The following is a 27,444-nucleotide window of genomic DNA, read 5'->3' on the forward strand; positions in this document are numbered from 1 at the left end:
CTGCATCTTGCAGCCTGTGTCTTCCAAATATTAAAGCTGATGGGAATACAGGTTATGGGTGTGAATTACTGACACTTTTCTGGCAAATTTCTTTCAGACAACAGCCAGATTACAGACAACTCTGATACCGGGCCACCTCATCAAGTGGCTTGGCTGCTTTGATTTCCCTGAGAAGGGATTTCCAATAAACTACAAATTTAAGAAATACCCACAATTGTGTCAATGATTTCTATGAATCACTTAAAGCTCCAGTGTGTATGAATTAGTGTCATCTAGTGGTGAGAATGCAGACTGCATTATGCTGTCACCAGTCATGATTCTGTTTTCTTTCCTTTTTTCCTTTCTGTTTGTACAGCAGTATTTACATAGATTTTTGTGATACACACCAAGCCCCAACCTCTGCCTGTCAAAAGTGAAGCCTACGAGGAAATGGAAAAAAGTTGTAATTATAGTTCCTTGAATAGTGGGCTCTGCAGCAGGACATTTCAATTGCAGCACTAGGTATCACTACACAGCAAATAGGAAACAGGTCTAATTTGGATGGATGTTGGAGCTGTAATGCAAATGAATGGCCAATTAGATTATCAGTAAACACATTGTCATGCACTGCTGCCATGTTCCTATAGGCACTGCAACAGACGTGTGTAGGATGGACCAAAAATGCAACAAAGATGTGATGGATATGTGGAGCAATTCAAAGATAGTATGCGGAAATATGGCCAAACATTCCATGCAAGCCAACCATCATGAATATCACCTCCCACTTAAAAATCTGCTTTTATAAAATACCCAAAAGAACGGTAGCCTGTTAGTTTTAGGATTGCTTTCTAATGGGGTGTAATTGGGGTGTCTTCAGGCTTCATACAGGTACACCTCTTTTAGTCCATGATCCAGACCTCAAAATTTCAGGTTTGAGTACCAAAAAGCTGAACAGATTCAGTGTGCATTTTTAGTTAGACTGATATCTTAAGTGTCCAAAACACCGACCTAGACATTCAGGATCGGTAGCTTAATAACCTTTTGGTGGCCATGTATAAAGATGCCCCCGTCATAAGGAACCATCAAGATCACCTGTGAACATGCAATATGGCTTATTTTGTTTGTAACAAAATTCCACACGAGCCAGTATATAAACTTTGACTTTAGAATTCATAATCTGTTCGAAATATGTAGGTTTTATTGAAAAAAGTGTGTGTTTTTGTATGTTTTTTAATGATGCACCTTCATAAGTTTCCCACCATTTTAACGTGGCATATTAATGCCACTTGTCTGTTATGTGATCTTTTTCTTCAGTGAGATCTTTCAGTGAGTTGTTGCTGAGCTACCCCAACATGGAGAGTTCAAGGGAGGTCAAGAGAGGTTCTGTGTTACCCCCTTGGTCAAAAGCCATGGGCACTAGCCAATGCTGATGGGACACTGAAGAAAACAGGAAAATCATTGTTAGGCAAGCATATTGAGAAGGATATGGCAACCACTGACATGGTTTCTGGGCAAAGAGCAACCGTCGTTAATGCCATGGGCATTGTGCAAAAGGTCCATAGTGAGCAATTGACACTTGCCGAGCTGTCTGATCGAATACTGAAGCAGATCCTTACTGACAGCCGAGGAAGTGAGAGAATCGATGTAGTGTTCGATATGTACAGGGACCAGTCGATAAAGACTGCAGAAAGGATCAATCGCGGGTCTACTCAAGGGATTGTCTTGAGTCAAATCAAGCCTGGCCATTGTATAAAGAACTACAAGCATCTGTTAGCCAGCACTGAGAGCAAGGCTAAGCTGACCAAGTTTCTGGCAGATAGCTGGAAAGATGAGAAGAAATGAGAGCTTTGTTAATGGTAACATCCCAAGGACAATGCTTTCAGATTACACAGGATGAAGTGAAAGAGGTAGGAGAATTGGCTACAACTGGGCACAAAGAAGCCGATACATGACTAGTCATTCATGCCAACCATGCCGCAGCAAACCACAGTGATTGTGATTTCAGAGGATGCAGACGTTTTTGTGATTCTACTTGGAATACATTCCAAAATCAGCAAATGGATACTATTGAGAAGAGGAAAGAAAAATCAGATTAGGCTGATTGACATTTCGAATTGGCTACTGCACTAGGTAAGGAGGTCTGTGAAGCACTAGGTGTCCATGCCAGGACTGGCTGTGATTCTGTCAGCTCATTCGCGGGAAAGGTAAAGGTAAAAGCTGTTAACCTGATCAGGAAGAATGAACAGTTCAGGGATACATTTGTGCTTCTTGGACAGCAGTGGTCTGTTTCAGATGAAGTGTTTGATGTCATAAAAGAATTCACCTGTATCATGTACTGTCACAACACAAAGGCCAAAGGGGTGAATGAACTAAGGTATGATATATTCTGTGAGAAAAAGGGTGATGTGTCATCCGGGCAGCTTCTACCTTGTAAGGATGTGTTGCTACAGCATACAAAACATGCTAACTATCACGCAGCTATATGGTGACGCAGCCTTCAGAACACACCAGACCTCCCTGAACCAACCGAGGGACATGGCTAGCATCTGAGTGACAGAGACATCGCAATATCATGGTTAACTGGAGCAGTGGGATGAGATTGTTCTCTCCCTGATGGCTTGCAAATGTCCACATATTTGTGCTGAAGACATTCGCACCTGCATCCAGAAGGGATTACCAATCACCCCAGCATGCAATCTGCAGAACTGTGCCAACATGACAGAGGAAGATGACACTGATCCAGTCCAAGAGAGTGGCGATAGTGACATTGATAGTGATGAAGACTAATTGGTATGGAACTCATCTGGATTAATATGTTCCTTTCAGATAGTTAATATTTTAGAAATAGACTAATTCCTAGAATTAGCAAAACCCATAACCAAGTAGATTGCATAGAGTCCATTTTAGGTAGAGAGGCCAACCTGTACATAAAGCCCTTTGGGTAAGTTTTGACTGATTTTCTGTGATTAGTGTTTGATAACCCACTCAGACTAGACCACATGCTAGAAATAATCACACACTTTTTAAGGTCTCAACTTATACTTAAGGTCAAACAACTGCACCTAAGCATTTTATCCATACCCAGAGAGCTGTCCAAGGTGATCTAAGATATAAATTTGCTGGTGTGTATTAGCAGGATTCACACTGAAATAACTTAGTGAAAAATATCAACACACACTCATATTACTGTATATGTAAACCCAGAATTTCGAACAGATTATAAATTCAAAAGTCAAAAGTTTATATACTGGCTGGTGCAGAATTTTGTTACGAACAAAATAAGGCACATTGCACGTTCATAGGTCATCTTGGTGGTGAGTAATGTCAGTTTTCCTGCTTATGGTTCTTTATGATGGGACATGGTGGCCATCTTTAAAGATGGCTGCCAAAAAGGTATTAAGCTACCGATCCTGAATGTCCCAGTCAGTGCTTTGGACACTTCAGACATCAGTCTTACTAAAAATGCACACCGGATCTGTTCAGCTTTTTGGTACTCATATTCAGTTTGGCTCATGGACTGTTTACCCATTTATGGGGTTGGCAGACTTAGCACAGCCAAGCAATTTTTCCCATGGCATGGCTGCCCATTGATTAAATGTTAAATTGAAGGAGAAATATGAAATTCTGTTAAAATGCACAATATAATTTTTTAAGATATGCCCTTATGGATCCCAGGGATCCAAGCCAACAGCATACCAAATTTGGTGTTGGTAGGATCAAAACTGGACACACACACACACACACACACACACACACACACACACACACACACACACACACATGCACACTGTCTTTCTATAGACAGTGATATAACCGGGCTGGCAACACATTGTTTTAGGGGTGCCACCTGAAAGCTTTTGAATTTAAATTTGTATCACTAAAATCACCCTGGGTCAGTCCAATGAAACATCAGGTCGAGGCTGCAGCTTCACACCCACCTTGCCTGGAGTACTCATCAGCCTCGTGGTGAACCAGATCAGTGACACAGCCACCATAGTGCAGCCTCTGCTCATGATCAAATGCCTTCAGGGTGTCACTGGAGCTGTAGGATTTCTGGGTGGGTACACGACACTCGTCTGCATCCAGGGAGGAGGTGTTGTACTGCGGGTCCTTAGTGCAGTGTCCCCCAGTCAAGGAGCGGTGTCTATGATCCTTCAGATCCATGCCGGGTTGGCAGGTAGTGCGCTTTTCACTGTGTTAGGGATGCTACAGAGAGCTGTGGTATGATAGCAGGGATATGAAGAAGATGTGGTGCCTCCTAGCAGGCCTCTGGAATGTCAGTCTCCACTTCAGTCACCTAGAAAAGAGAGTAAGAGACAGCAAGAGAGAGAGAGAGAGATCTTAATAAAAATTAACAGATGCAACTGTGACAGAGAATCTAATGTTGGCTGAGAGGAAGTCAGAAAACTGACATTTTTTAGGATCCAAACCAATATGTATTTAACTCTCTGGGATATTGATGTGAGCTAAGTAAGGCTATTGTGGCTACAGACGGAACCAACAGTGCCTTTTTCAAGCCAGATAGTGAGCTATTGATCAAGTGCATAGAAAGTACACAGCCACCATTTAAACATCTGAAAACAAAACAGAAAACAATTCATCCTGAGCTGGACACGAGTTGGCTTTCCATTGCAATTGTGCCCAAATGTTAAGCGATATTTTCAAAATGTCAAAGTGCTATTGACAAATGACAGCGAGTCCACTGAAGGATGGAATGCAACTATACACTTGTGTCCTCTCACAATAACTGCCATTCCATTGAGGCTCTTGGGAGAACCATAACTGCAATAGTTATGGCGAAGGAAAGGTAAGTCCCACTAAATATTTCCATTTTGTTGTGTTTTTCTCATCCAGTATGGTTAGAACATCATTTGTTGTGAGGTTTAACAAACTCTTCATCTCTTCCTCTGTCCACATGTATCATGCCATGTATTTTAGAACATCCTGTGGCCTCTAATACCAGAATAAAAGTGTTTCCATTGTAGTTTGGTGGAATATGGCTTTGCCAAGACATCTGTAAGACATTTTTTGTGATATTTGACAGTTTTTTTTTTTTAAATACTTGTGTTTCCATTAAGTATATTTTCAATTCAATACTTCAAATAACATAATTTGGAAGGTAATGGAACCCCCTCTAGTAAAGTAAATACATAAAACAATGATGAGACAAAGGGACAGAGAATAAAGAACAGCAAGAGGGGAAGAAGACAAAGGAGAGAGAATGACAATGGCTGTGTTTACATGCTGTTAATATTCGGGATAAGGTCAATATTCCGGTTTCTGAATCATTAGAAATAACCAGTTTACATGCTTAAGCAGACAGAGTTACTCCTGTATAGGTCATTGATATCATTTGGAATATCCCCATCTAAACAGCGACACGTCTTCCCCCGGTGCTTGATTTGGTCTGTCCTGTTTTGCATAACTTTTCGGCCACCTTCTTGTAAATGTTGCTTCTCTGTACTTTCTACCGTCAATAAAAGAGATTATATTCATGTCTTTCACAATACTAATGAAGTACTCCGTTTCCTCCTCACTCAAAAAGTGTGGTGTTGTGCTGCCGCGTCTGGATTTCCCCATGCTTGTGTACCTATGCTTCTGTGGTGTCCGGTGGGTTGCGCGCACTGCGTACAAGTAGTTGCCGTACTCAGAAGACCAAGATTCCTTGTGGATAGAACATGCGCAGAACACAAAATAATGTTCCTTTCTATGGGGATATCCCGATGCGCGTTTATATGACCTGATATTCAGGTTAGAAAAGGAGTAAAGCAGAGAAAAAACGAGCACTCACTGGGTCTTGACGACCTAGTCGAAACGCGTCTGTGCTCCTGATCCTGTCGCCTTGCCGTGAGTCATTAAAACCTTTATTAAGAAGGACACTTGAGTGTTGCTGGCTATATTTTTACATTGACTTAGAAAAGGAGTAACCCATGGATCATATTCGGGTTTTTAAAAAACGGAATATGAGCATATTTGGGTTTTTGCAGGTGTTTACATGGCCGTGCGCAACCGGGTTATTGCTAATATTCCAGTTATGAAAGTGTTATTGGCTGCATGTAAACATAGTCAATGACAATCCAGGTGGCTGGAAAAGAGACAGATTATCTAGACTGGGAAAAGGTAAAGAGCAGGAATGAAAAGCAGTCCGATGCAACAGGAAGGATGGAAGAAGAGGAGAAATGACTTGAGGGCATTGGTAGTCTCTCCTTCATTATCAAAGTGAGAATGAATCCTACACCCTTAGAGGCTGTAAAGGATAATCAAACACACCCAGACCCAGATGTGCACACACACACAAACACACGCACACAGGATGAAGATACATGTGTTGAGGTAACACTGCAACCCTCTGACTCTATCATGTCAGCAACTTACATCAAATAACTAAAACAGTTATTTGATGACCTGATTAGTCCACCAACAACAAAAAAATTCTGTAATGTGATGTTTGAATAGTCACTGAAGGACAGCCACACTGCTGTGTGCACACCGGGTCCTGTCAAACTTCAGCAGTTCTCCTGATTAGGACTTTGTTGAGAGACAGCGCAGAACATAAAGGATTGTGTGCATTATTCTCAATTTAAAAGTGCAATTTCATCAAGAGGAGAATTGTGTGTGAAACATGCCAAATCCCAATGCAGATCTTAATCGGACCCACTGTGGTGACCCTGAGGAACCAAAAAAAAAAAAAAAAGCAATCAATTACTGAGCAAAACGTGCCAAGCATCCTCTGATATAAATAAGAAAATTTTGTTGTTTTTCTCCAGATCACTGATTTTTATTTATTTATTTAAATGGTGCCATGGGTATTTTGAATTTGAATTTCTACTTTCTGCTCAAAACAGATTCATAAAATTGGTCAGCCTATTAGTAAATCGTGAAAGCTTAGCTCATATGTCCACTGCTGTTGCATCATAAGCAGCTCACTTTGAATCTATTTAAATCTTATACTTTTGAATCCAAACTCTACATGATTATGATGCTAATACAACACGAAACAAGTGCAGCAGCCCTGAGCAATGCATTGCATTAGTAGCTAAAGATCAAAATACAGCGATACAACAACCAGCAGTAATTGACAGAAGTGCTTCCAGCAGCTGTCTATATGGGATATTTATGGTAATAAATAGGTCATCCATGTTTCTATCGCTGCAAGATAAGAAAAAAGTCTGGTCCACCCACCGCATTAGAGCATAACAATGCACTTTCATCCAGCTATCTCTCAGTCTGGACAACACATATCAATATCAGAGCAGGCGAGTGCTTTCTGAAGCAAAGGCAATCACAAAGTGTATCATTTGATTTGAATTCAGTGTCGCTAATTGCCTGCTGGGAATGGAGAAAGAGTGAAAGGAGAAAAATACAGCAAAGGATGCAGAATGTGAGTCAATTTATTCAATAAGGACTCATTTTAAAAAGCTTAGAAGGTAGTATTGAAAAGTGTCCTGCTATTTCCCATTGATTAACAGTAGGTATTAAGTCTCATAAAGAGCTCATTATGTTCCAGCATCTATCACATGGCCTACATATTAGAAGTACAACATTCATGTGTGGGTACCTTGGAAAGAGAGTGAGGAGAAAGAGGTACAGGGATAATATGATTGGTATTATGCAAATAATGGGAAACTGAAATTTTCTGGGTATGCATATGTGTGTGTTTAATACCAACTTTTTTGGATTGGATCTGGTGCCAAGAGCGTGCAGCAGGAGGCCAAATCAAACTAGCTAGTCTGAACAATGGAAGCTTCAATAATATGAATAATTTTATGTACAACACTGTCATCTAAGAACATTTCAAATTGCCTAATGTACACATCAAAGACAATAACTGCAACAACAACAACAACGAGAAACAAAATTCTCTGGTTTGATGTTACAAAGAATGAACTCTTTGGCGTGAATGCCAGGTGTCATACGTGGAGGAATCCAGGCATCATCCCAACAGTGAAGCATGGTGGTAGCAGCATCACGCTGTGGGGATGTTTTTCAGAGGCAGGAAGTGGGAGACTAATCAGGATTGGGACAGTTCATCTTTCAGCAGGACAGTGACCCCTAAGCACATATCCAAGATATCAAAGGAGTGGCTTCAGGACAACTCTGTGAATGTCCTTGAGTGGCCCACCCACAGTCCAGACCTGAATCCGATTGAATGTCTCTGGAGAGATCTGAAAATGGCTGTGTACCGATGCTCCCCATCCAACCTGATTGACCTTGAGAGGTGCTACAAAGAGGAATGGGAAAAACTGCCCAAAGATAGGTGCACGAAGCTTGTGGCATTATATTCAAGAAGACTTGAGGCTGTAATTTCCAAGGTGCATCAACAAAGTGTTGAGCAAAGGGTGTGAATACTTACGTCCATGTGATTTCTTAGTTTTTTATTTTTAATAAATTTGCAAGAAAAAAAAAAAACTTTTTTCATGTTGTCATTATGGGGACAAAAAGTAATTTATTCAATTTTGGAATAAGGCTGTAACATAACAAAATGTGGAAAAAGTGAAGCACTGTGAATACTTTCCGGATGCACTGTATAAGGCCTTGTAATTTGATAATACATCTCAAAATCTTGAGAATCTTGAAAAAGTCTTGTAATACGAGCGAAGCGTCGAGCAGTGGCACTAAGCTCACTCATGGTACAGGGCATCCTAAACAGGAAGTGCCAATTTTCAGATCCACAGTAAAAAAGGGAAATGTTCACATGTGAAACACTTCCTGGATTGACAGACGAGATCCTATGAAATCTTGCGGGAGCTCAGTGGCAAGGTCACACTCAAACTGGAAGTGCCAACTTTTCAGTCAGAGTGAAACAGGAAATGTTGAACACTTCCTGGCATGGGTGGAGCTAGAGTGGAGGGTTTCACTGAACTCCCCTGAAATCTGATTGCACACAGATGATTGATATGTCACGGCACCACACATTTGGTTGAAAGACCTGAATTTTGAAATCAGTGAGTCACATTGACTGCTAGGTTCCTCCTTTCCAGTAGTTTGTGCTGTGTACCACAAAAAGTTCTAATCCACCTTAGTAGAAGAAGAAAAATGTGCTTCAGATTTGAACTGAACATGTTGTTTGAACTATGAACTTCTAATCACACTAAACTTATATTGGTGAGTAAACGACCATATTTTATGCCAGATATGAGGTCCAGGTTGCTAAAAGCAGCATTTCTCCTTTAATTTGGGTTGCCTTATATGCACATGTTTAAGCTAACAGACAGCAGCATGTTCATGCTCTGTTGGCTTATTAGTGCAGCAGATAAGTGAAAGAATCCTTCAAATGGGGATACAAGCATCAAATTCAGCAAAGATACAGCTGGAGCAAAATTAATGGAGCAACTTTAACTTTTGACCCCTGTACAAACTGAAACTGACCTTTGTCACCATTCTTCCTGCTTTTACCTCATAATTCCAAAACATTCAGTCACAGATTGTCAAAACTATACCTTTTTTTGGAATCTTTATGATCAGGCAAATAATGTGCTGTAGTTTTCTATATGATTGGAGCATCTTTTAATTTTGACCCCTGTGTAATTCTTCAATTGACCCCGACCTGTCTGCCTGTTGAAAATTCAAGTGGCCAATCAGTTTTTTTCAAAAGAGTTAATGTCTACGGATTATTTGTGCCAAATGTGATGCTTGTATCACCATTTGCAGGACTCCACTCTAAATATTTTCTTATCTGCTGCACTATATATGAGATGTAAGGTGTTGCTCCTCAGTGTTTCTCAGTTGCCCTCAAAAGTACTGGAACCCTTGGTATTTCACACATTTTAATTTGTTTATTCCATTTCAAATACATTTTTTCTAAAATTGTCTCCCTTAACTCAAAATGAAAGCAAATCTCTACAACTTGATATAGATTCATTCAAAATATAAAATCCAGCTTCCTGATGAAGTGGCATAGAGGAGGATTTTCTTAAAAAGAAGACCTGAAAGTTCAGCTACAATTTGACAGAAAGTACATTTGAGATGAAAGCCTAGAGTTTATGTTTTGGTGAAAGAAACTTTTGTATTTCTTCATAATTGATGTAAATAAAGTCCAAGACATATTCAGGGACTTGGAAATGCTCATGTTTCCATCCCCTGACTTGTCTAAAGAAAACTGGCAATAAAACTGATTATTATTTACAGGTTTTATCAAGTTTTAGAGATTTGCTTTCAGTTTGAGTTTGAGGAAGATAATTTTAGGAATTTTTATTCTTTATTTATTTAATTTTTTGTATTTCTTGTATTAAAAATGTTATAGACAAATTAAAATGTGTGAAATTCCACGTGTTCCAATACTTTAGGAGGGCACAGTATCCTAACCTTATGATGAGTGCAAAATGAGTGTGGTATTATGACTATTTTCTTTCTTTTTCTTTTCTTTTTAATATTTATTTCATTCATTTAAAAGAAAAACAGAAAAGCAAAAAACAAAAGCACCACAATACCAGAATGAAAAGGAGCAGAAAGAAGAACAAGTCTTATGATTTCTGCCCCTTTTAACAATACAATCTTTCAATATACAGCATCATAGTCAACATTATTTAACAGATTGCATTTCTTTAACTTGTCACATACCACTGACCCATTTCATAATTATGACCAGAAATTAATAGATTACATCACTGACAGGTTACATTTAAACTTAAGACACTCCAAACATTATTAACAGTTTACTTTTTTTTTTTTTTGACTTTCTTGCAGCCCACTGACTTACTTCATAGTTTCATACTTACTTAATACATCTAATTTAATATGTTTTTTAAATAATTTAAGCAACCTTAATTCTTTAATTTCTTTATTAAGATTGTTCCATAATTTGACACCATTTACTGCAATACTCCTTTCCTTTACTTTGGTTCTAAATCTTGGTTTTTTAAAGACTTCTATTCCTTTCAATTTATAACTACTTACTCTTTTTTCAAACATATTTTGAATGTTTGTTGGTAAAGTATTTTTATTAACTTGGTACATCGTTTGTAATATTTTCAAATCAACTAAATCATGAAATTTAAGTACCCTATACTTAATAAACAATGGATTAGATGGATCTCTAAAACCACTGTTACTAATCACTTTTAAAGCTCTTTTCTGCAAAATAAATAAAGGTTGTATATAGGTTGTATATGTTGATCCCTAGATTTCTACACAGTAAGTTAAATATGGGACAATCAATGAATTGTACAATGTTAATAAACCATAACTATTTAATGAATATTTTACTTTATGCAAAACAGCAATGGCTTTCGCTATTTTTCCTTTTATGTAATTTATGTGTGACTTCCATGTAAGATCTTCATCAATCATGACTCCTAAAAATTTCATTTCTTTTACCCTTTGTATATCCATTCCATCTATTTGTAATGACACATTATTTTCTTTCACTCTATCATTAAACAATATGAAATTTGTCTTATTAATATTTAGTGACAATCTGTTTATATCAAACCAATGTTTAACTTTTTCCAACTCTGTATTTATCACTTGTGCTACTTCCTGTATATCTGATCCAGAGTAAAACAGCGTTGTATCATCAGCAAATAAAATGCTGCCAAGCACATTGGATACATTCACAAAATCATTGATATACAAAATAAACAGTTTGGGTCCAAGTACCGATCCTTGTGGTACTCCATAAATAATGTTACACAATTCTGATTTGGTATTATTTATCTGAACAAACTGTTTTCTATTTTCTAAGTAGCTTTTTACCCACTGATGTGCAACACCTCTTATTCCATATTGTTGTAACTTGTGGAGCAATCTTGAGTGGTCTATAACATCAAAAGCCTTTTTCAGGTCAATAAAAATACTTACAAAATAATCCTTATTATCTATTGTTGTTGATATTTTCTCTATTAGTTCCATAATTGCCATAGCTGTCGAATGTTTTGTTCTGAATCCATACTGAGCATTATTTAAAATATGATGTTTCTCAATAAATTTATCCAATCTTGTTACAAAAACTTTTTCCATAATTTTAGAAAACTGTGGAAGCAATGATACTGGCCTGTAATTAGAAAAATTATGTTTGTCTCCATTTTTATATAATGGGACTACCTTAGCAATTTTCATTTCATCTGGAAAAACCCCAGTTGACAGAGACAGATTACAAATATAAGTAAATGGTTCAATAACAATTTCTATTATACTTTTTACAGTCATCATGTCTAAATCTTCATGGTCAGTTGATCTTTTGCTTACACAGTTTTTTACAATATTTCTTATTTCATCTTTTTCCACATTGTCCAGGAAAATACTATTGACCGTATTTACCAATGTACATAATTTATCTTCTATTATTGGTTTATTTCCCACCAGACTTGACCCTACATTTGAAAAATATCATTAAACCCATTTGCAACTTCTTTTATATCATATATCTCTTTATTTTCCTTAACAAAGTAATTTGGAATAGTTTCTTTCGTTCCATCACTATCAATCACACTTTTTATAATTCCCCATGTTACCCTCATATTATCTTTACTCTTATTTAGTTTTTCACTGTAATAATCTTTTTTTTTGTTTCCTAATTATTGTTAATAGTTTATTTTTATATTTTTTGTATTTATGTTCTGATTCCTTTGTTTGCAATTTTAAAAAGCACCTGTATAAATAGTTTTTCTTTGCACAAGCATTTTTTATTCCCTTTGTCAGCCATGGTTTATTTACTCTTTTCTTACTAATTTCAATTAATTTACAATTTTTATTGTATGATTTCATCAATATTTTCATAAATGAGTTATATGCTACATTAACATCACTGACATAAACTTCTTCCCAGTTTTGATTTTTAAGGTCATATTTTAATGCCTCTAAGGCTTTTACTGACTTATCTCTTTTAAAGTTTATATCAGTTTTTTTGTTGTACCTATTTTTATATTTAAATATTGAAAAAATTGGTAAATGGTCGCTAATATCTGTCATGAAGATCCCATTCTTAATAATTTCATCTGTTCTGTTTGTAAATATATTATCAATTACCGTTGCACTTTGCAATGTAATTCTGGTTGGTTTTGTTATCAAGGGGAATAACCCCAAACTATACATTGTATTCACAAAATCACTTAATCTTTGGCAGCTGGAGCTTTCTATGTTAATATTAAAGTCCCCACACATAAAAAGCATTTTGTTTTTAATTTGATGGAATAATTCAATTATTTTATCTGTAAATTTCACAACACAAGAATCTGGTGCTCTGTATACACAACTAATTAAAATATTCTTAGATGTTTCATGTACAAGTTCCACTGTTACAATTTCTATGACATCATTCATAATTGTCATTTCTTCAACAATTGTACACATCAGATCTGTTTTTGTATACAGAGCAATACCACCGCCTTTTTTATATCTTCTGTTTACAAAATACAGCTCATATCCCTCCATTTGAACTTCATCCATGAGATCATCTTTAAGCCAAGATTCAGTGATTGCAACAATACTAAATCTATTTTTAAACTGATTTAAATAATCTTTTATTTGTGACATTTTACAATACAAGCTTCGACTGTTTATATGTATGAGTGACAGGGTATCTTCTGCAATTTTTTCACTATTCAGCTGTTCTACTGTATAATACTCACAACCAATCGTTTTTAAGTCAAATATACTTTCATCAATATTAGTGTCTATGTCATATATTTTATCCTCTGTTTCCATGTTTGATCTGATTTTTTGTTGGTCCAATTACCAACAGATGTTATATTTGATTGTCTATTCAGGTCTGTATTTCGTAAGGTCCTCCATGTTTTTGATTTGTATACCGTTTGTTCCTTCTTTCACTCTAATCCACACCCTACAATTCCAGACCCATGTAGCAACAATATGTTTCTGTTTTCTTAGTAGTCTTGCTTCCCTAGCAATATCTGCATTTTTTTTTGTTAGATGCTCATTTATATAGACACTCGTTCCTTTCAAATTCTTTGCCTGTCTTAATAACTCATATTTATATTTTCTGCTTGTAAATCGTATAACAATGTTAGATAGTTTATTTTTTCTATCTTTAGTTGGAATAGTATAACAGTCTGATATTGTGTCTTGATGGATGACAACACCTTTTTGATATAAAAAGTTTGTAACTTGTTGTTCCAATGATTGTCTTTCTTCAGGTGGTGCATCCTCCCCACTGGTTCCACCAGAATCCACCACCCTTGCATATGTCCGATGCCTTGTTTCTAGTCCAGATATTATAACGTCATCTTTTCTAGTAAATTGTTCAAGTTCATCTACACGTTGCTCAAGTTTCTTAATGATCTTGTCCTTCTCTTTAACCAGATTTTGGAGTTCTTTAATTTCCACCATCAGTTTGTCTAGATTAGACATGTCTTTTGATATATGGTTTAATGAGGTCTTTATCTCCTCTATATCTTCCTCGAGTTTATCTGTTTTCCTGGGTGGTGCCATGCCGACTGTCGTGGCTCAGTATGGCCACTATTGATTACAAAAACAATTCTCACCAGTAGCCTCCACCACCACAGGTCCGGTAGCCGCACCCCAACCCTCCCCGTTGCTAACCTCGTTCACAGCCGCCCCAGCCACGGTCGTAGCCGCCGCCAGCCCTGGATGTAGCCGCTGCTAGCCGCGGATGTAGCCGACGCCTCGGGCCTGGATGTATCGCCGCCACCGATGCCTCGGGCCTGAATGAACCGCCTCCACCGATGCCTCCGCTGCTAGCCTCGGACGTAGCCGCTGTTAACCTCGGATGTAGCCGACGCCTCGGGCCTGGATGTATCGCCGCCACCGATGCCTCGGCCTGGATGAACCGCCTCCACCGATGCCTCCGCCGCCAGCCACGGATGTAGCCGCTGCTAGCCTCGGATGTAGCCGCTGCTAGCCTCGAACGTAGCCGCTGCTAGCCTCGGACGTAGCCGCTGTTAGCCTCAGATCTAGCTGACGCCTCGGGCCTGGATGAACCGCCTCCACCGATGCCTCCGCCTGGATTCTTGTTTAAGAATGTTTAATTTTTTACTGTTGCTGCACTTTGTGTCAAATCATAGTCATATTGTATATAATATTGATATGAAAATTCAGTAAGGTATATCTTGTATTATGGCCTAGTTCAAAAATAATGAAGCCTAACTGCTGATTTGCATGGCATTTGTCATGAAAAAGACATTATTTAGCACCATCCAGATTTATCTGTGAGTTGCCTATAGTCTCTTTGACAGGTACTGAAAATTTCATGGAAAAATTCTGCACGGTTCCAGAGATAGGCACGGAATTCACCACCAGAAATAGCACTTTTTTCATCAATTTTGTGTGACATTGATATTTAGCATTATTTAAAGCTGAATGTTAAAGAAATAACATTATATTTTGTCAGTTTGTTTGTTTGTACTTCCTTTTGTAAAGGTAGAAATGTCATTTCCTAGAAAAAACATGTTTCTAAAGCAAGGTAAAACTGTCACAAGCGTAACTTGCAATTGCATGTTGAGAAATATTGTTTTTAAACTGTTGGACTATTTTTTCACACAGTTGTTCACAAAGTGGTGATCTTCACCCCATCTTTAGTTGTGAACAGCTGAGCCTTTTGGGGATGCTCCTTGTTGCCTCGTCCCAACTTTTTTGAAATGTGTTGCAGGCATCCTTTTCAAAATGAGAAAATATTTGCACAAAAAACAATAAGGTTTATCAATTTGAACATTAAATATCTTGTCTTTGTGGTATATTCAATTGAATATAGCTTGAAAAGGATTTGCAAATCATTGTATTCTGTTTTCCACGTCCCAACAGCCAGGGGCTGTGAGCATGGACCGGGCTGCCGGGCCAACAGCCCTCGACCGCCACCCAATCCTCTCTGCACCCGACCCCCATGGCCCCCTCTGCAGGTGGTGAACTCACAGGAGGGCGGGCCCACGTCGCTCTTTCGGGCTGAGCCCGGCCGGGCCCCATGGGCAAAGGCCCGACCACCAGGCGCTCGCGCGCAAGCCCCAACCCCATGCCTGGCTCCAGGGTGGGGCCCCGGCTCTGCCATACCAGGCGACGTCTTGGTCCTTGATTTTTTACTGGTCATGGAGGTTCTGAACTGCCCTTTGTCTGACCCGTTACCTAGGACCTGTTTGCCTTTGTAGACCCTACACAGAGCACAAAGCCCCCGACAACATAGCTCCTAGGATCATCCGGGTACGCAAACTCCCCCACCACAATAAGGTGGCACTCGAGGGAGAGACTGAGTGGGGGGGGCAGGGCTTTTCTGATCCTCACCTATGGTCATGAGATTTGGCTCATGACGGAAAGAACAAGATCGCGAGTACAGGCGGCCAAGATGAGTTTCCTTCGCAGGGTGGCTGGGCGCTCCCTCCCTCCCTGAGGAGCTCGGTCACTCGGGAGGAGCTCGGAGTGGAGTCAGTTGAGGTGGCTCGGGCATCTTTTCCGGATGCCCCCTGGACGCCTCGCTGGAGAGGTGTTCCGGGCACGTCCCATTGGGAGGAGGCCCCAGGAAAGACCCAGGACACGCTGGAGGGACTACATCTCTCAGCTGGCTTGGGAACACCTTGGGGTTCCCCCGGAGGAGCTGGGGGAGATGTGTGTGGATCGGGAGGTCTGGGCGGCTTTGCTTGAGCTGCTGCCCCCGCAACCCGACTCCGGATAAAGCGGAAGAAAATGGATGGATGGATGGATGTATTCTGTTTTTCCTTACATTTTACACAACGCCCCAACTTCACTGGAAATGGGGTTGTAATATAACCACATGGGCAAGGGATTACTTTTTAAAACCTCTGTGAAGCACTACAATATGGAGTTACATTCACAAATGCCACTTAAAACTTTACTGCGTGTGATTTCTCTTGGCTCAGAGGCATCAACAAGTGGAAACATGTGGTCAGACAAATCAGCATCCCAGATCTTTTTTGGAAGAAATGGACAGCGTCCCAAAAGCCAGGGTCTGTCATGGCATGGGGTTGTGTCAGTGACTTTGGCAAAGGTAATCTTCACTTCTGTGATGGCAGCATTAATGCAACAATGTACAATGCGATTTTAGGACAGCATGTGTTTCAGGAATGTTCAAGCATTTTTCAACAAGATAATGAAAAACCACATTCTACAAACATTACAAAAACATGACCTGCCTGCAGTTCTGACCTAATCACTAACAGAGAATGTGTGGAGAATTTTGAAAAGAAAAATACAACAACGATGACCCCGTACTGTTGCACACCTTAAGATCTGTTTTCAGAAAGAGCGGGACAAAGCAACACCAGAAATGGTGTCCTCAATGGAAAAACATCTTGTGTGGACAAGAACTGGCAACATTACAAAGTAGTACATACTTTCATATACCCACTTTCTTTTCGAATTTGATTCAGGCCATAAATGCACGAATGTATGTATATAAACAAATGAAATAAAGATGACCAGAAAAAAAAAAATCTTGAAATATCTTGGGTTCATACTTTCTGCAATGAAATTAAAGTCAAAGCAAAAGTAATAATTACTGTTATGGTTTTGTTTTTTGTTTTTTTAATTTGCATTTTCTATTCTATCTCATCTTTTTCTGATAGTTCTTGTTAAAATTCTAGCAGCTGCACTCTGAATCATCTGAAGACATCTTGTTGTCTTGCAGTAGACCAGAAAATGGTACATTATAAGTAATGATTCCTGGAGGACACAAATGCATGAATCTGTGTTATGGCATTTACCATCAACAAGTTAGCTCCAATTACTCTTCTGTGAATGAAAATGGGCATTCTTGGGCACCTCTCTGATATGCAGGTCAAAAGACAATGATGGATTGAAAATCACACAAAGACTTTTAAATCTTTCGCTATGATGAATCGTACAATCACCCAGTGACAGTGGTAATTGATCATAGAGATGTTTCTGTTCAGCAGGGCCAATAAAAATCTCAGTCTTTTCTGAATTCAAAAATAGAAAATTAGAAGACATGCATAACTTTTTACTGCAGTCAGATACAGCACAGTGCTGTATCTGACTGCAGTAAAAAGTTATGCATGTCTCTCATATTGCAAAAGATGTGCTGCACAACTTTTGCAATATGAGAGACATTTCCTACGTAATGTACATCTCCAGGTCATCAGCATAACAATGAAAGTTTATCTCACATTTTATTGTGGACAGTCTAAGGCACACCTGTGCACTAATCATGGTGTCTAATCAGCATCTTGATATGGCACACCTGTGAGGTGGGATGGATTATTTCAGCAAAGGAGAAGTGCTCACTATCACAGATTTAGACTGGTTTGTGAACAATATTTGAGGGAAATGGTGATATTGTGTATGTGGAAAAAGTTTTAGATCTTTGAGTTCATCTCATACAAAATGGGAGCAAAACCAAAAGTGTTGCGTTTATATTTTTGTTGAGTGTATGATTAATGGAGTCATTCACATACTGAGACAGTGGGGACCCAGTCAGTGGGCTCACATCTCTTCGGGCAGTGGCTCAGTTGTTCCCACTCTTGCTTCACAGCAAAATGGCCTGGGGTTCAATTTCACCCATGCCCAACATTCCTTTCTGTGTGGAGTTTGCATGTTCTCCCTATGTCTGTCTGGGTTTCCTCTGGGTACTCCAGTTTGCTTCCACCAGCAAACATGCATAATGGGTCAGCTCCTTCCTCTGCCCTTGACCAACGCAGTGTCTGTACATCGAAGTTTGGTCCCCAGGCAATAGGCTGTGGCTGTCAGCTGGCTGTCAGCAGTGGTTGGATTGTATCTAACTATAATTAGGATGGGTGAAATGCAGATGACACATCTTGTTTTTATGTATCCATGTAGTATGTACAATGACATTTTTTTTTTCTTCTAATCTATACACAGGAATGGATGATCTTCCAATATTGAGCAGCCCAGTGGGATAAGGACTTGGCTGCCAGTGTGTAGACCTGGCCCTTGGACATGACACTTCATCTACACTGCTGTCACCTTAGCTAAGAAAGAAACGTAAATCTCATGCAGAAGGAGCTGCAGACTTTCATCTGTTTGACAGGATAAGCACCAACACCAACTGGCCTCAGACGCTTTATAGGACTTAAATTTTCTATTTTCGGCAATGTTGGCATATTTAAAAATGCAAAGTGAAATGAAGACATACAAACCTTTGAAGCTGCTTGTGAAGTCTAGTTGCTAATCACAGGCCATTGTGGCCAATGAAGGGCACTGTTGCTTGGCAGCATTACATGACATTTCTTTCAATTAGCTAACAGAAATGTGTTGTACAATGTTTAGACCCTCCAGCTGGTTGCCTGAATCACTATAAGGATGTGTTGATGAGACAATTTTTCTGTATGGCTGAATGCACTTATCACCCACAAACCTCAAAAGAAGCTCACATCTTTGTTTCTCACAAAAAACACATCACAAAACAGCAGTGAAGACCAAAGGAATCAGCTGGCCTGCACAACTAACACCAGCTTGAACATGATATTTTCAGTTATTATTGGAAATTCAAAACACTTTTTTTAACCTGGAACACATAAATACTCAAATAAGAGACAATAACATCAGTTAATAATTGGTTTTAAATATTAAAGGCACAATGAATTATTTTGATCTAAGAATACATGAAAAAATACACCTGACTGAAGAAGTGAATTTGCTCTCACAATTTGTCAAGAATTATGGTTGGATAGTGAAATGTTAATGCTTTGCAGATGCGATGACCAAGGCTGTGGAACATTCATGAAGTAGAATGTGGTACTTACCGATTGACACAGTTCTGATTTCAGTTGAAAAGCTTATTCAAAAACACATAACACTGTCAGGGTTATGAATACCACACACATCTTATTTTAATGGGTTTCCATCACAGAATAGCTTTCAGGTCATTGCATACTACCATGGAAAAGCAGACAATCTGGTAACAAGAGGTAAAACCATGAATACTGCCACACTTTTAATGTGTCATGAGAAGGCATATTGCTGATTGTTCTGCTGCTTTCTCCTATAGTGATGTTGAACCTTTTGCCCAATAATGTACTGCAATAATATACGGTGTGTGTATAAAAGATTTCAGAAAAAATGATAAATGATCATAACTATGAGGACACACACACACACATATATATATATATATATATATATATATATATATATATAAGGGGCAACAGGGGACCCCAAACTTCACTTTCCCAGGCCAATTCTATTTCAATTTATTTATTTTATATAGTGCCAAATCACAACAGAGTCACCTTAAGGCACTACACACAAAACAATTCAGAAATTTTTTTTTAAAATGAGTTAAAATATTAAAAAAGCACAGTAAAACAGTAAAAAAGTAAAAAGCACTGTAACATAATATGCCAATATGCTAACCATATGAAAGGGGAAATAAGTGCGTCTTAAGTCTGGACTTAAAAGTCTCTAAGGAATCTGACTGTTTTATTGACGCAGGGAAATGCTTTGCAGACTTAATACCCATTACTACATTGGATGATGTTGAAACTGAGGACGGCCCAGGGGTTGTTCCAGCAATATGAAAGATTTTGTGTCTGCTACCTACAATGTGCGTGGAATGTCTCAAACCAAGACCAACTTCGAGGCATCTTATATATGCTACTCTGGAACCACTCCTAAATCCAAACAGTCCAAATGTCAACCCCACTGAGGTCCTTAGTCTGGGTCTCATTAACATAAGATCACTATCCTCAAAATCGTTGTTGATCAATGATCTAATTATTGATCATCACTTAGATATGATTGGGTTATGTGAAACCTGGCTTAAACTAACAGCTGTCCTCCCCTTAAATGAGGCCTGCCCACCAGCATATAAATGTAGTCATGTCCCTCGTGATGCGAAGCAAAGCGGGGGTGTTGCTCTTATTTATAAATCTAGGTTTAGCTTATTAGCTGTTGAGGGTCACAAATATAACTCGTTTGAACATCTGATTCTCTGCTCTGCTCAGGATATTACGCATTGCCAAGATCAGAAGAATAAAAATCAGCCATATTACTTTGTCACTGTATATAGGCCTCCTGGTTCATATTCTGAATTCTTAGATGAATTTAGTGCATTCATCTCTAACTTGTCAAGTAGTGCAGAGAACATTCTGTTTATTGGTGACTTTAACGTTCATATAAATACGCCTTCCGATCCCCTCTGCAAATCATTTATGGAAATTGTGGATGCATTAAGATTTTGGCAATGCATTCAGGACTTGATGCACTTTAGTGGAAATACCCTGGATTTGGTTCTCGCACGTGGTATTGCTGTCACGAATATTGACATCATGCCTCTACATACATCAGAGGTCTCTGATCACTCACTTATTAACTTTACAGTTTCCCTGCCGTGTTTCGTGGAACAACAACCTGATATATCACTAAGGCAATGCATCAGCTCCCCAACTAAGAGCTCTATCTATGTTCGCAGACAAGATGGCGGTGCCTTCCCCAGTAGGGTGGAGGCCGTCCGGCATCAGCAAGCCACGGCAGCCCAAGAAAGAAGGGCAGTTATCAATAAAGCTAAATGCTGTCTAAAAAATTGTGCCAGCCACCTATTTAATGATGTCAGCCTGCTAAATGCTTCATCATTACCCCGGGAGGGGAGGGGATCAGAGACTATTAATTGATGCCGACACACCTTTCTGGCAAGGTCACAAGTCCTCTCTATGTCCATTTTTGTGACCTCTGAGTGCTTCATCCTGGCATCATTGGTGCCGACGTGAATAACTATTTGACTATATCTCATGTCATGTTCCTTAGTCTGTCTTCCCTTTTGTAGCGTCAGCACCCTAACATGGGATGCAATGTCAGGAGCTCTGGCCCCAGGATTACATTTAACATCAGCCGGCGTCGGTAACCTGACTTTGCGGGTGATAGAATCCCCTATCACTAAAGTCTGGTGTTTTGGCCTGGAGACAAGAGTGGAAGTCACTTGTTGGCTCACAGAATTCACATCAGGCAATTCCAAGGGGGAGAACCAATTCACAGTTCGGAGTGGCGAGTGTGATCGGGGTACCACAACGGGGCACCAAGCCCAACAGGGCTTCCTCCACCTAGCCACAGTCCAAAAACCATCATCCACAGCCAGCATTTATAGGCTAATGATAATGGGCTTGCTAGCCGGCCCAACACTAACCTCATCTGGAGTGCCCGTAACATCTAACTCCACTGAGCTAAGAAGCTGCTCTAACTTACGGACACGGCTCTCTAAGAGAGCCACCCTATCTTCCAACATCACGCAGGATTTACAGAGGGTGTAAAGTAGGATTTGTAGTGTACTTTGTGTACTAAGAAATTCAAGAATGTGGTCAAGCAAACACGAGCTAACCAATAATGGATAAGCTAACCACTCCTAAGGCTCACACAGGATTAACAAGACGTAAATAAATTAATTTAAATTCACAGCAGTTACACTGAAAGAGTAGCAGAAGTATTAGACTTGTAGGAACAGAAAAAAAAAAACTCCTAGAAGTAAACCACTCCTAAGATTAACACAAGAGTAAAGTACTAAGCTAAAATTCACAGTTACACTAAAAAACTAACAGAAGTATTAAAAAAACAAAAAAGGGGGGTTGAACTAGCTAATGCAAGCTAACTGCTAGCAAAAATGCTAGCTGCTCCTAAGATTTACGCAGGAGTAAAATAATGGCCTAAAATTCACAGCAGTTATACTGAAAAAGTAACAGAAGTATTAAACAGGTTAAAAAAAAGAAAAAAAAGAAACAGCTATAAAAGTAATGGCGGGGGAGGGGGAGGCGACCTAGCTAGTCAAAGGTAACTGCTAGTGACTGCTAACCACTAGCAATTAGCATTCGCTAGCGATTCACAACAGGACTGTAGTTAAATAAGGTTCAGAGTAGATACACTTAACAACCAGAAGAGTGCTAAACAGAAATAAAAGAAACATATACAACTGTGTAAAGTTCAAAAGAGCATCACAACAGCAAACAATCCGTCGGAAGCAAGTTGCCAGATCTGTGAGCCATGCCTCAAGGTAGGTTGAGGCATACTGGGATATGTTTAACCTTATGTCGTCTATTTTCTTATCAAAGCAATGCATCACCGCAGTGATAAACAAGGTTGTTGTTCCACTAAACACGGCAGCGAAACTGAAATCAGATGATAAATAGATAGAGATAGATAGATTGATAGACAGATAGATGATACGATCACAAAATCAATCATCGACCTTGGGCCTAGGGTACTCTGGCACCATGTACACTTATGAGTATCCGTGCCAGGTTTATGTTTGCCATTCTTTATGGACAGCCCATGATGAGCCCAGAAGTCCAATAACAAATGACTGCTCAGGTTTAGATCAGGGAGGTTGCTCCTCCCAATCACGCCTCTCCAGTGTCGTGTCATTGCCCATGTGTGCATTGAAGTCCCCCACCAGAACAATGGAGTCCCCCACTGGAGCCCCATGCAGGACTTCATCCAAGGACTCCAAAAAGGCTGCATACTGTGAAATGCTGTTTGGTGCATACCCGCAAAAAACAGTTGCCGCTCCCCCATCACCTGAAGCTACAGGGAGGCAACCCTCTCATCTACCTGTGTAAACTCCAACACTCAGCAGGGGACTCGTGAGTATCCCCACACCCAGCCGTTACCTCACACTCTAGGCAACTCCAGAGAAAAATCAGGTCCAGCCCTGATCAAGGAGAGTGGTTCTGGAGTGCTCCACCTTCTGCACGAGATCACTGATGTGTGCAGTAAATTTTGTGACACTACACCTTATAACAATAACATGATTGAAAATGTAAAAAAAAAAAAATGAAAAACTCTTCACGTTTTTTCACAGTGACATTTTTCCAAACTGAGTGCTGTAGTATAACCAGCAGAAGACCACTTTTGTGTGCTGTGGATTTTATAACAATGATGCAACTCAAAATTTAAACAATGAAAATTTCCCTTAAACTTTTCAAAAAGGCATTTTTCCAAAGTGAGTGCTGTAGTACAACCAGCAGGAGACTATTGATGTGTTCAGTGAATTCGGTGACACCACACCTTATACCAATGAAATTATTGAATATATTTCTGGTGTCTCTTTTCCATTTTTTTGCAATTTGTGGATGGTCCCTATGCTTCAGTTTCTCAGTCGCCTACTCGTTCAGATCAATGTTATTTTTCCAGCTCAGAGGATGGCTCATATGGATAAAAATAAGGTTGTAGCTCATTGTCTACCTTCCTGAGGTTAGGAACTAGTGTTTGTTTTTCTACAACATTTCACTTAAGATTTATTGAGCCATGAACTTCAAATGTGTGAAGATCTCTTGAACTTTACATCCCTAACTATCTGACATAATTATATCCTACGTACCGGCCCGGGCTCTATCAGGGTGCAGGACTACTTTGTATCCCTAGGTGAATAAAAAAATCTGCAGGTCACAGAACTTTCTCTTATCATGCCCCTGTTTTGTGGAATAATCTCCCTCCATCAATAAAACATTCAGATTCTGTAGAGACTTTCAAGTCTAGACTTAAGACACACTTATTTTCCCTTTTGTATGGCAAGAATACTGGCACAGTATGTTACTATATGCTTTTTACTCTTTTAAATTCTTTGCATTAGGAAACGGAGCAGGCTGTGGCCTCAACTTTATCTAAATTCTGGGTCTCTTAGTGAAGCTTTGGGCTAGGAGCCGGAGATCACCGTAATATTTCTTCTGTTATTCTTGTTGCTTAATGCTGACAAATTATACTGTATTTGTTGTCTTTCTGATGCCTGATTATGTTTTTTTCCTCTCTGTTTGAGGTGTGGCTCCATCCAGAGATGGGTGTGGTTTCTGTTTCTGTAACCCTCCTGTCCTGTGCACCGACAACATTTCCTGTATATTCATTTTGTGAATTGTTTTGTAAATTGTGTCGGCAGCATGGCCCAAGCAGAGAGTCACCCCTTTGAGTCTGGTCTGCTTGAGGTTTCTTCCTCAAATCAGAGGAAGTTTTTCCTTACCACTTCATCAACTTAGAAAATTAAGACAATGAGTTGCCTCTTTCTTAAGTTTCATTTATTCCATTTTAAAGTGTGGTTCATTTTTATGACTCTCAGTCATTTCAGAGAAGTACCATTTTCTAAATGCATTCGCAAGTGATCCAAGCTTTTGAATCATTATTTACATTAAAACATTAATCAGTCACAAAAGTGAAGTACAAAACAAAATGAAAGCAGCAATTGATTCTTGTAACCATGACTGAAATTATTCAGGCTACAGCACCCAGACAATTATTTATTCAATATTTCATCACAATGATGCTGTATGCCCATCATCATTATCATCTGGCTTTTATTAGAATTTTCTTCTTATACCATATTAATTTGGGCTGGAAATGCATGAGACATACGGGTCATATGGATCACAATTACAATCTAATTTAGCTGTGATCCTGAAGTACAAAGCCATATGACATACAGTAGATGAAGTCACCAATTGTTTGACTCTTACTTCGGTTATAGCAAGCACTTATCACACTGAGGTGGATGAGCTTAATTATCAAATGTGCAACCATCATTTCAGCTTTTAGCAGACCATGATTTAATTGCACCCATGCAAATTAATCCACAAGCATTTAGATTTGGACAAACGGCGTCAATGCAGACTGCAAGTAGCTGTGTTTGCTTGACAGGCAAGGAAGGGTGGTTAGACCAAGGAGAAAAGAGACATAAGTGTGACCACAAAGTGACCATGAAATTCTGGCAGAATGAGAAATATAATTGGAATGCGACAGGGAGAGTGGTGTTCATTTTTGAAATTGCAGAGATGAAGTTTTGTAGTCATTAATGCCCTTTTCTCTGCAAATGAGAGCTTGGGCAGAAAAATAAGAAATGACAGAAAGCAAATGCACTGTAACTAGAAATAAGAGCTGGTTAATAGGAGTGTAATGACACCAGTGGATTAGCAAGTATGAAACAAGATGTTTACTGCTGAACCTGATTAGCGTATACAAGGACAAGCTTTTCATTTTCAAAAAGAAGCAGAGACAAATATAAAACACGTTGAAACACACAAAGTTCAGATGAGGACCGATTCCACCAACATGGAATACCAAAAAACATTTTTTTTGTAACTAAATACTGTTTCCATCATTACACCGCTGTTGTAACGTTACTGAAAATAAAATGCTTGGAGTTACTATAATTAAGCTCATTGAAGCCATTTTCATCTCTCTCAGTAAAATATCAATTATGTTTGATTGTTCTACTATTATAAACATAGCAATGATAATATCTTGAATAATATATTCAATTTGATGGGTACTTTGTCTCACATTGTTCCACCACAACATTCAAATAGTAAACAAATAGTGTACAATGTTTTCTGCTAGTAATTTATTGTATTGAGTGTCCATTTAATTCAATAAACATTTAATATTCAGTTTTATTATAAATAATCTAACATACAGTTGAATTTAAAGTTAATGGTGGGGGGGGGGGGGGGGGGGGAATCCAAATCTACTGTCATATTTGAACATTTAACAAAAGTAAGATGTCCCACAGCAACATAAAAATAGTGTATATCACTGTATGTGGTTTTCTGTTAATAATTTATTCTATTAAGTGTCCATTTAATCCATTACACATTTAATATTCAGTTTTATTATAAATAATATAGCACACATTTTAATTTAAAGTTCATTACAGGGGGATGGGAACCCAAAATCATTGACATATTTGAACACTTAACAAAAGTAAGTTGTCCCACAGCAACATCAAAATAATGTAGATTAGAAAACAATGAACGTTTATGACTGCAATGGTAAGACTATTTCATGAGGTGAAAGATGGAATGTTCCATCTTTCACCTCATGAAATAGTCTTACCATTGCATGAATTAAAAAAAAAAATCATTATTTGTTTTATATAACGCTGAACAATAATCCTGACAATGTCATCTGAAGCTGATGCCGTGAATGGATTTCTTCGTGCACAGACTGCCATTTGCTTTCTTCAGTCCAGCGAAAACTCACAATTGAAATTTGTAGAGCTCTTAACCCAACAGTGATTGTACTTCAGGTCCAGACGTCCCAGCGAATACTACAAATGCCTCATGTGACCTACAGCATGCTCAATTTGTGTTTTGTGTTTCAAGAATGAGCAAAGTTAAGAAAACAAACTCTGCCATATAAGCTAAGTGCTGTCACTGCTAGTGTGAGGGCACCTGTGGTGGCACCATGCGATGATACAAAACATATGGAACTAAAATAGCACAGTAAATGGAACCAGATTTGCATGGTCAGTGGAATACAATGGCAAATGGGATGAATGATCTCCATCATGTGACCTGCAAACCACCAATGAAATGACAAGGACTAATTCAGCCATTTTATAATGTACATTATATAATGTACATTATATAATGGCTGGAATAGATCCTTGTCATTTTATTGGTGGTTTGTAGGTCACGTCACATGGATTATTCTGACCATTTGTCATTGTGTTTCATACATTGCACTGACAAAGTGAGGAACCTTGGGGTAATTTTTGATCCTACATCGTCTTTTGGTCTCCACATTAGAGATATTACAAGGACTGATTTCTTCCACCTGTGAAATATAGCGAAGATTCGTCCTATCCTGTCTATGGCT

General features: G+C 38.9%; 1 protein-coding gene across 1 annotated transcript in view; it reads right to left on the bottom strand.

Annotated features, from left to right (window-relative positions):
* tenm2 (teneurin transmembrane protein 2) overlaps positions 1-27,444 on the bottom strand; it is an 899,715-nt gene that overhangs the window by 669,197 nt on the left and 203,074 nt on the right. The window contains 1 exon segment of the mRNA XM_034181532.1: positions 3,918-4,276. Within this exon segment, the coding sequence (XP_034037423.1) occupies positions 3,918-4,143 (226 nt within the window). The 5' untranslated portion in view covers positions 4,144-4,276.

This window comes from Thalassophryne amazonica, chromosome 11 (assembly GCF_902500255.1).
Source record: "Thalassophryne amazonica chromosome 11, fThaAma1.1, whole genome shotgun sequence".
Taxonomy (NCBI): Eukaryota; Metazoa; Chordata; class Actinopteri; order Batrachoidiformes; family Batrachoididae; genus Thalassophryne; species Thalassophryne amazonica.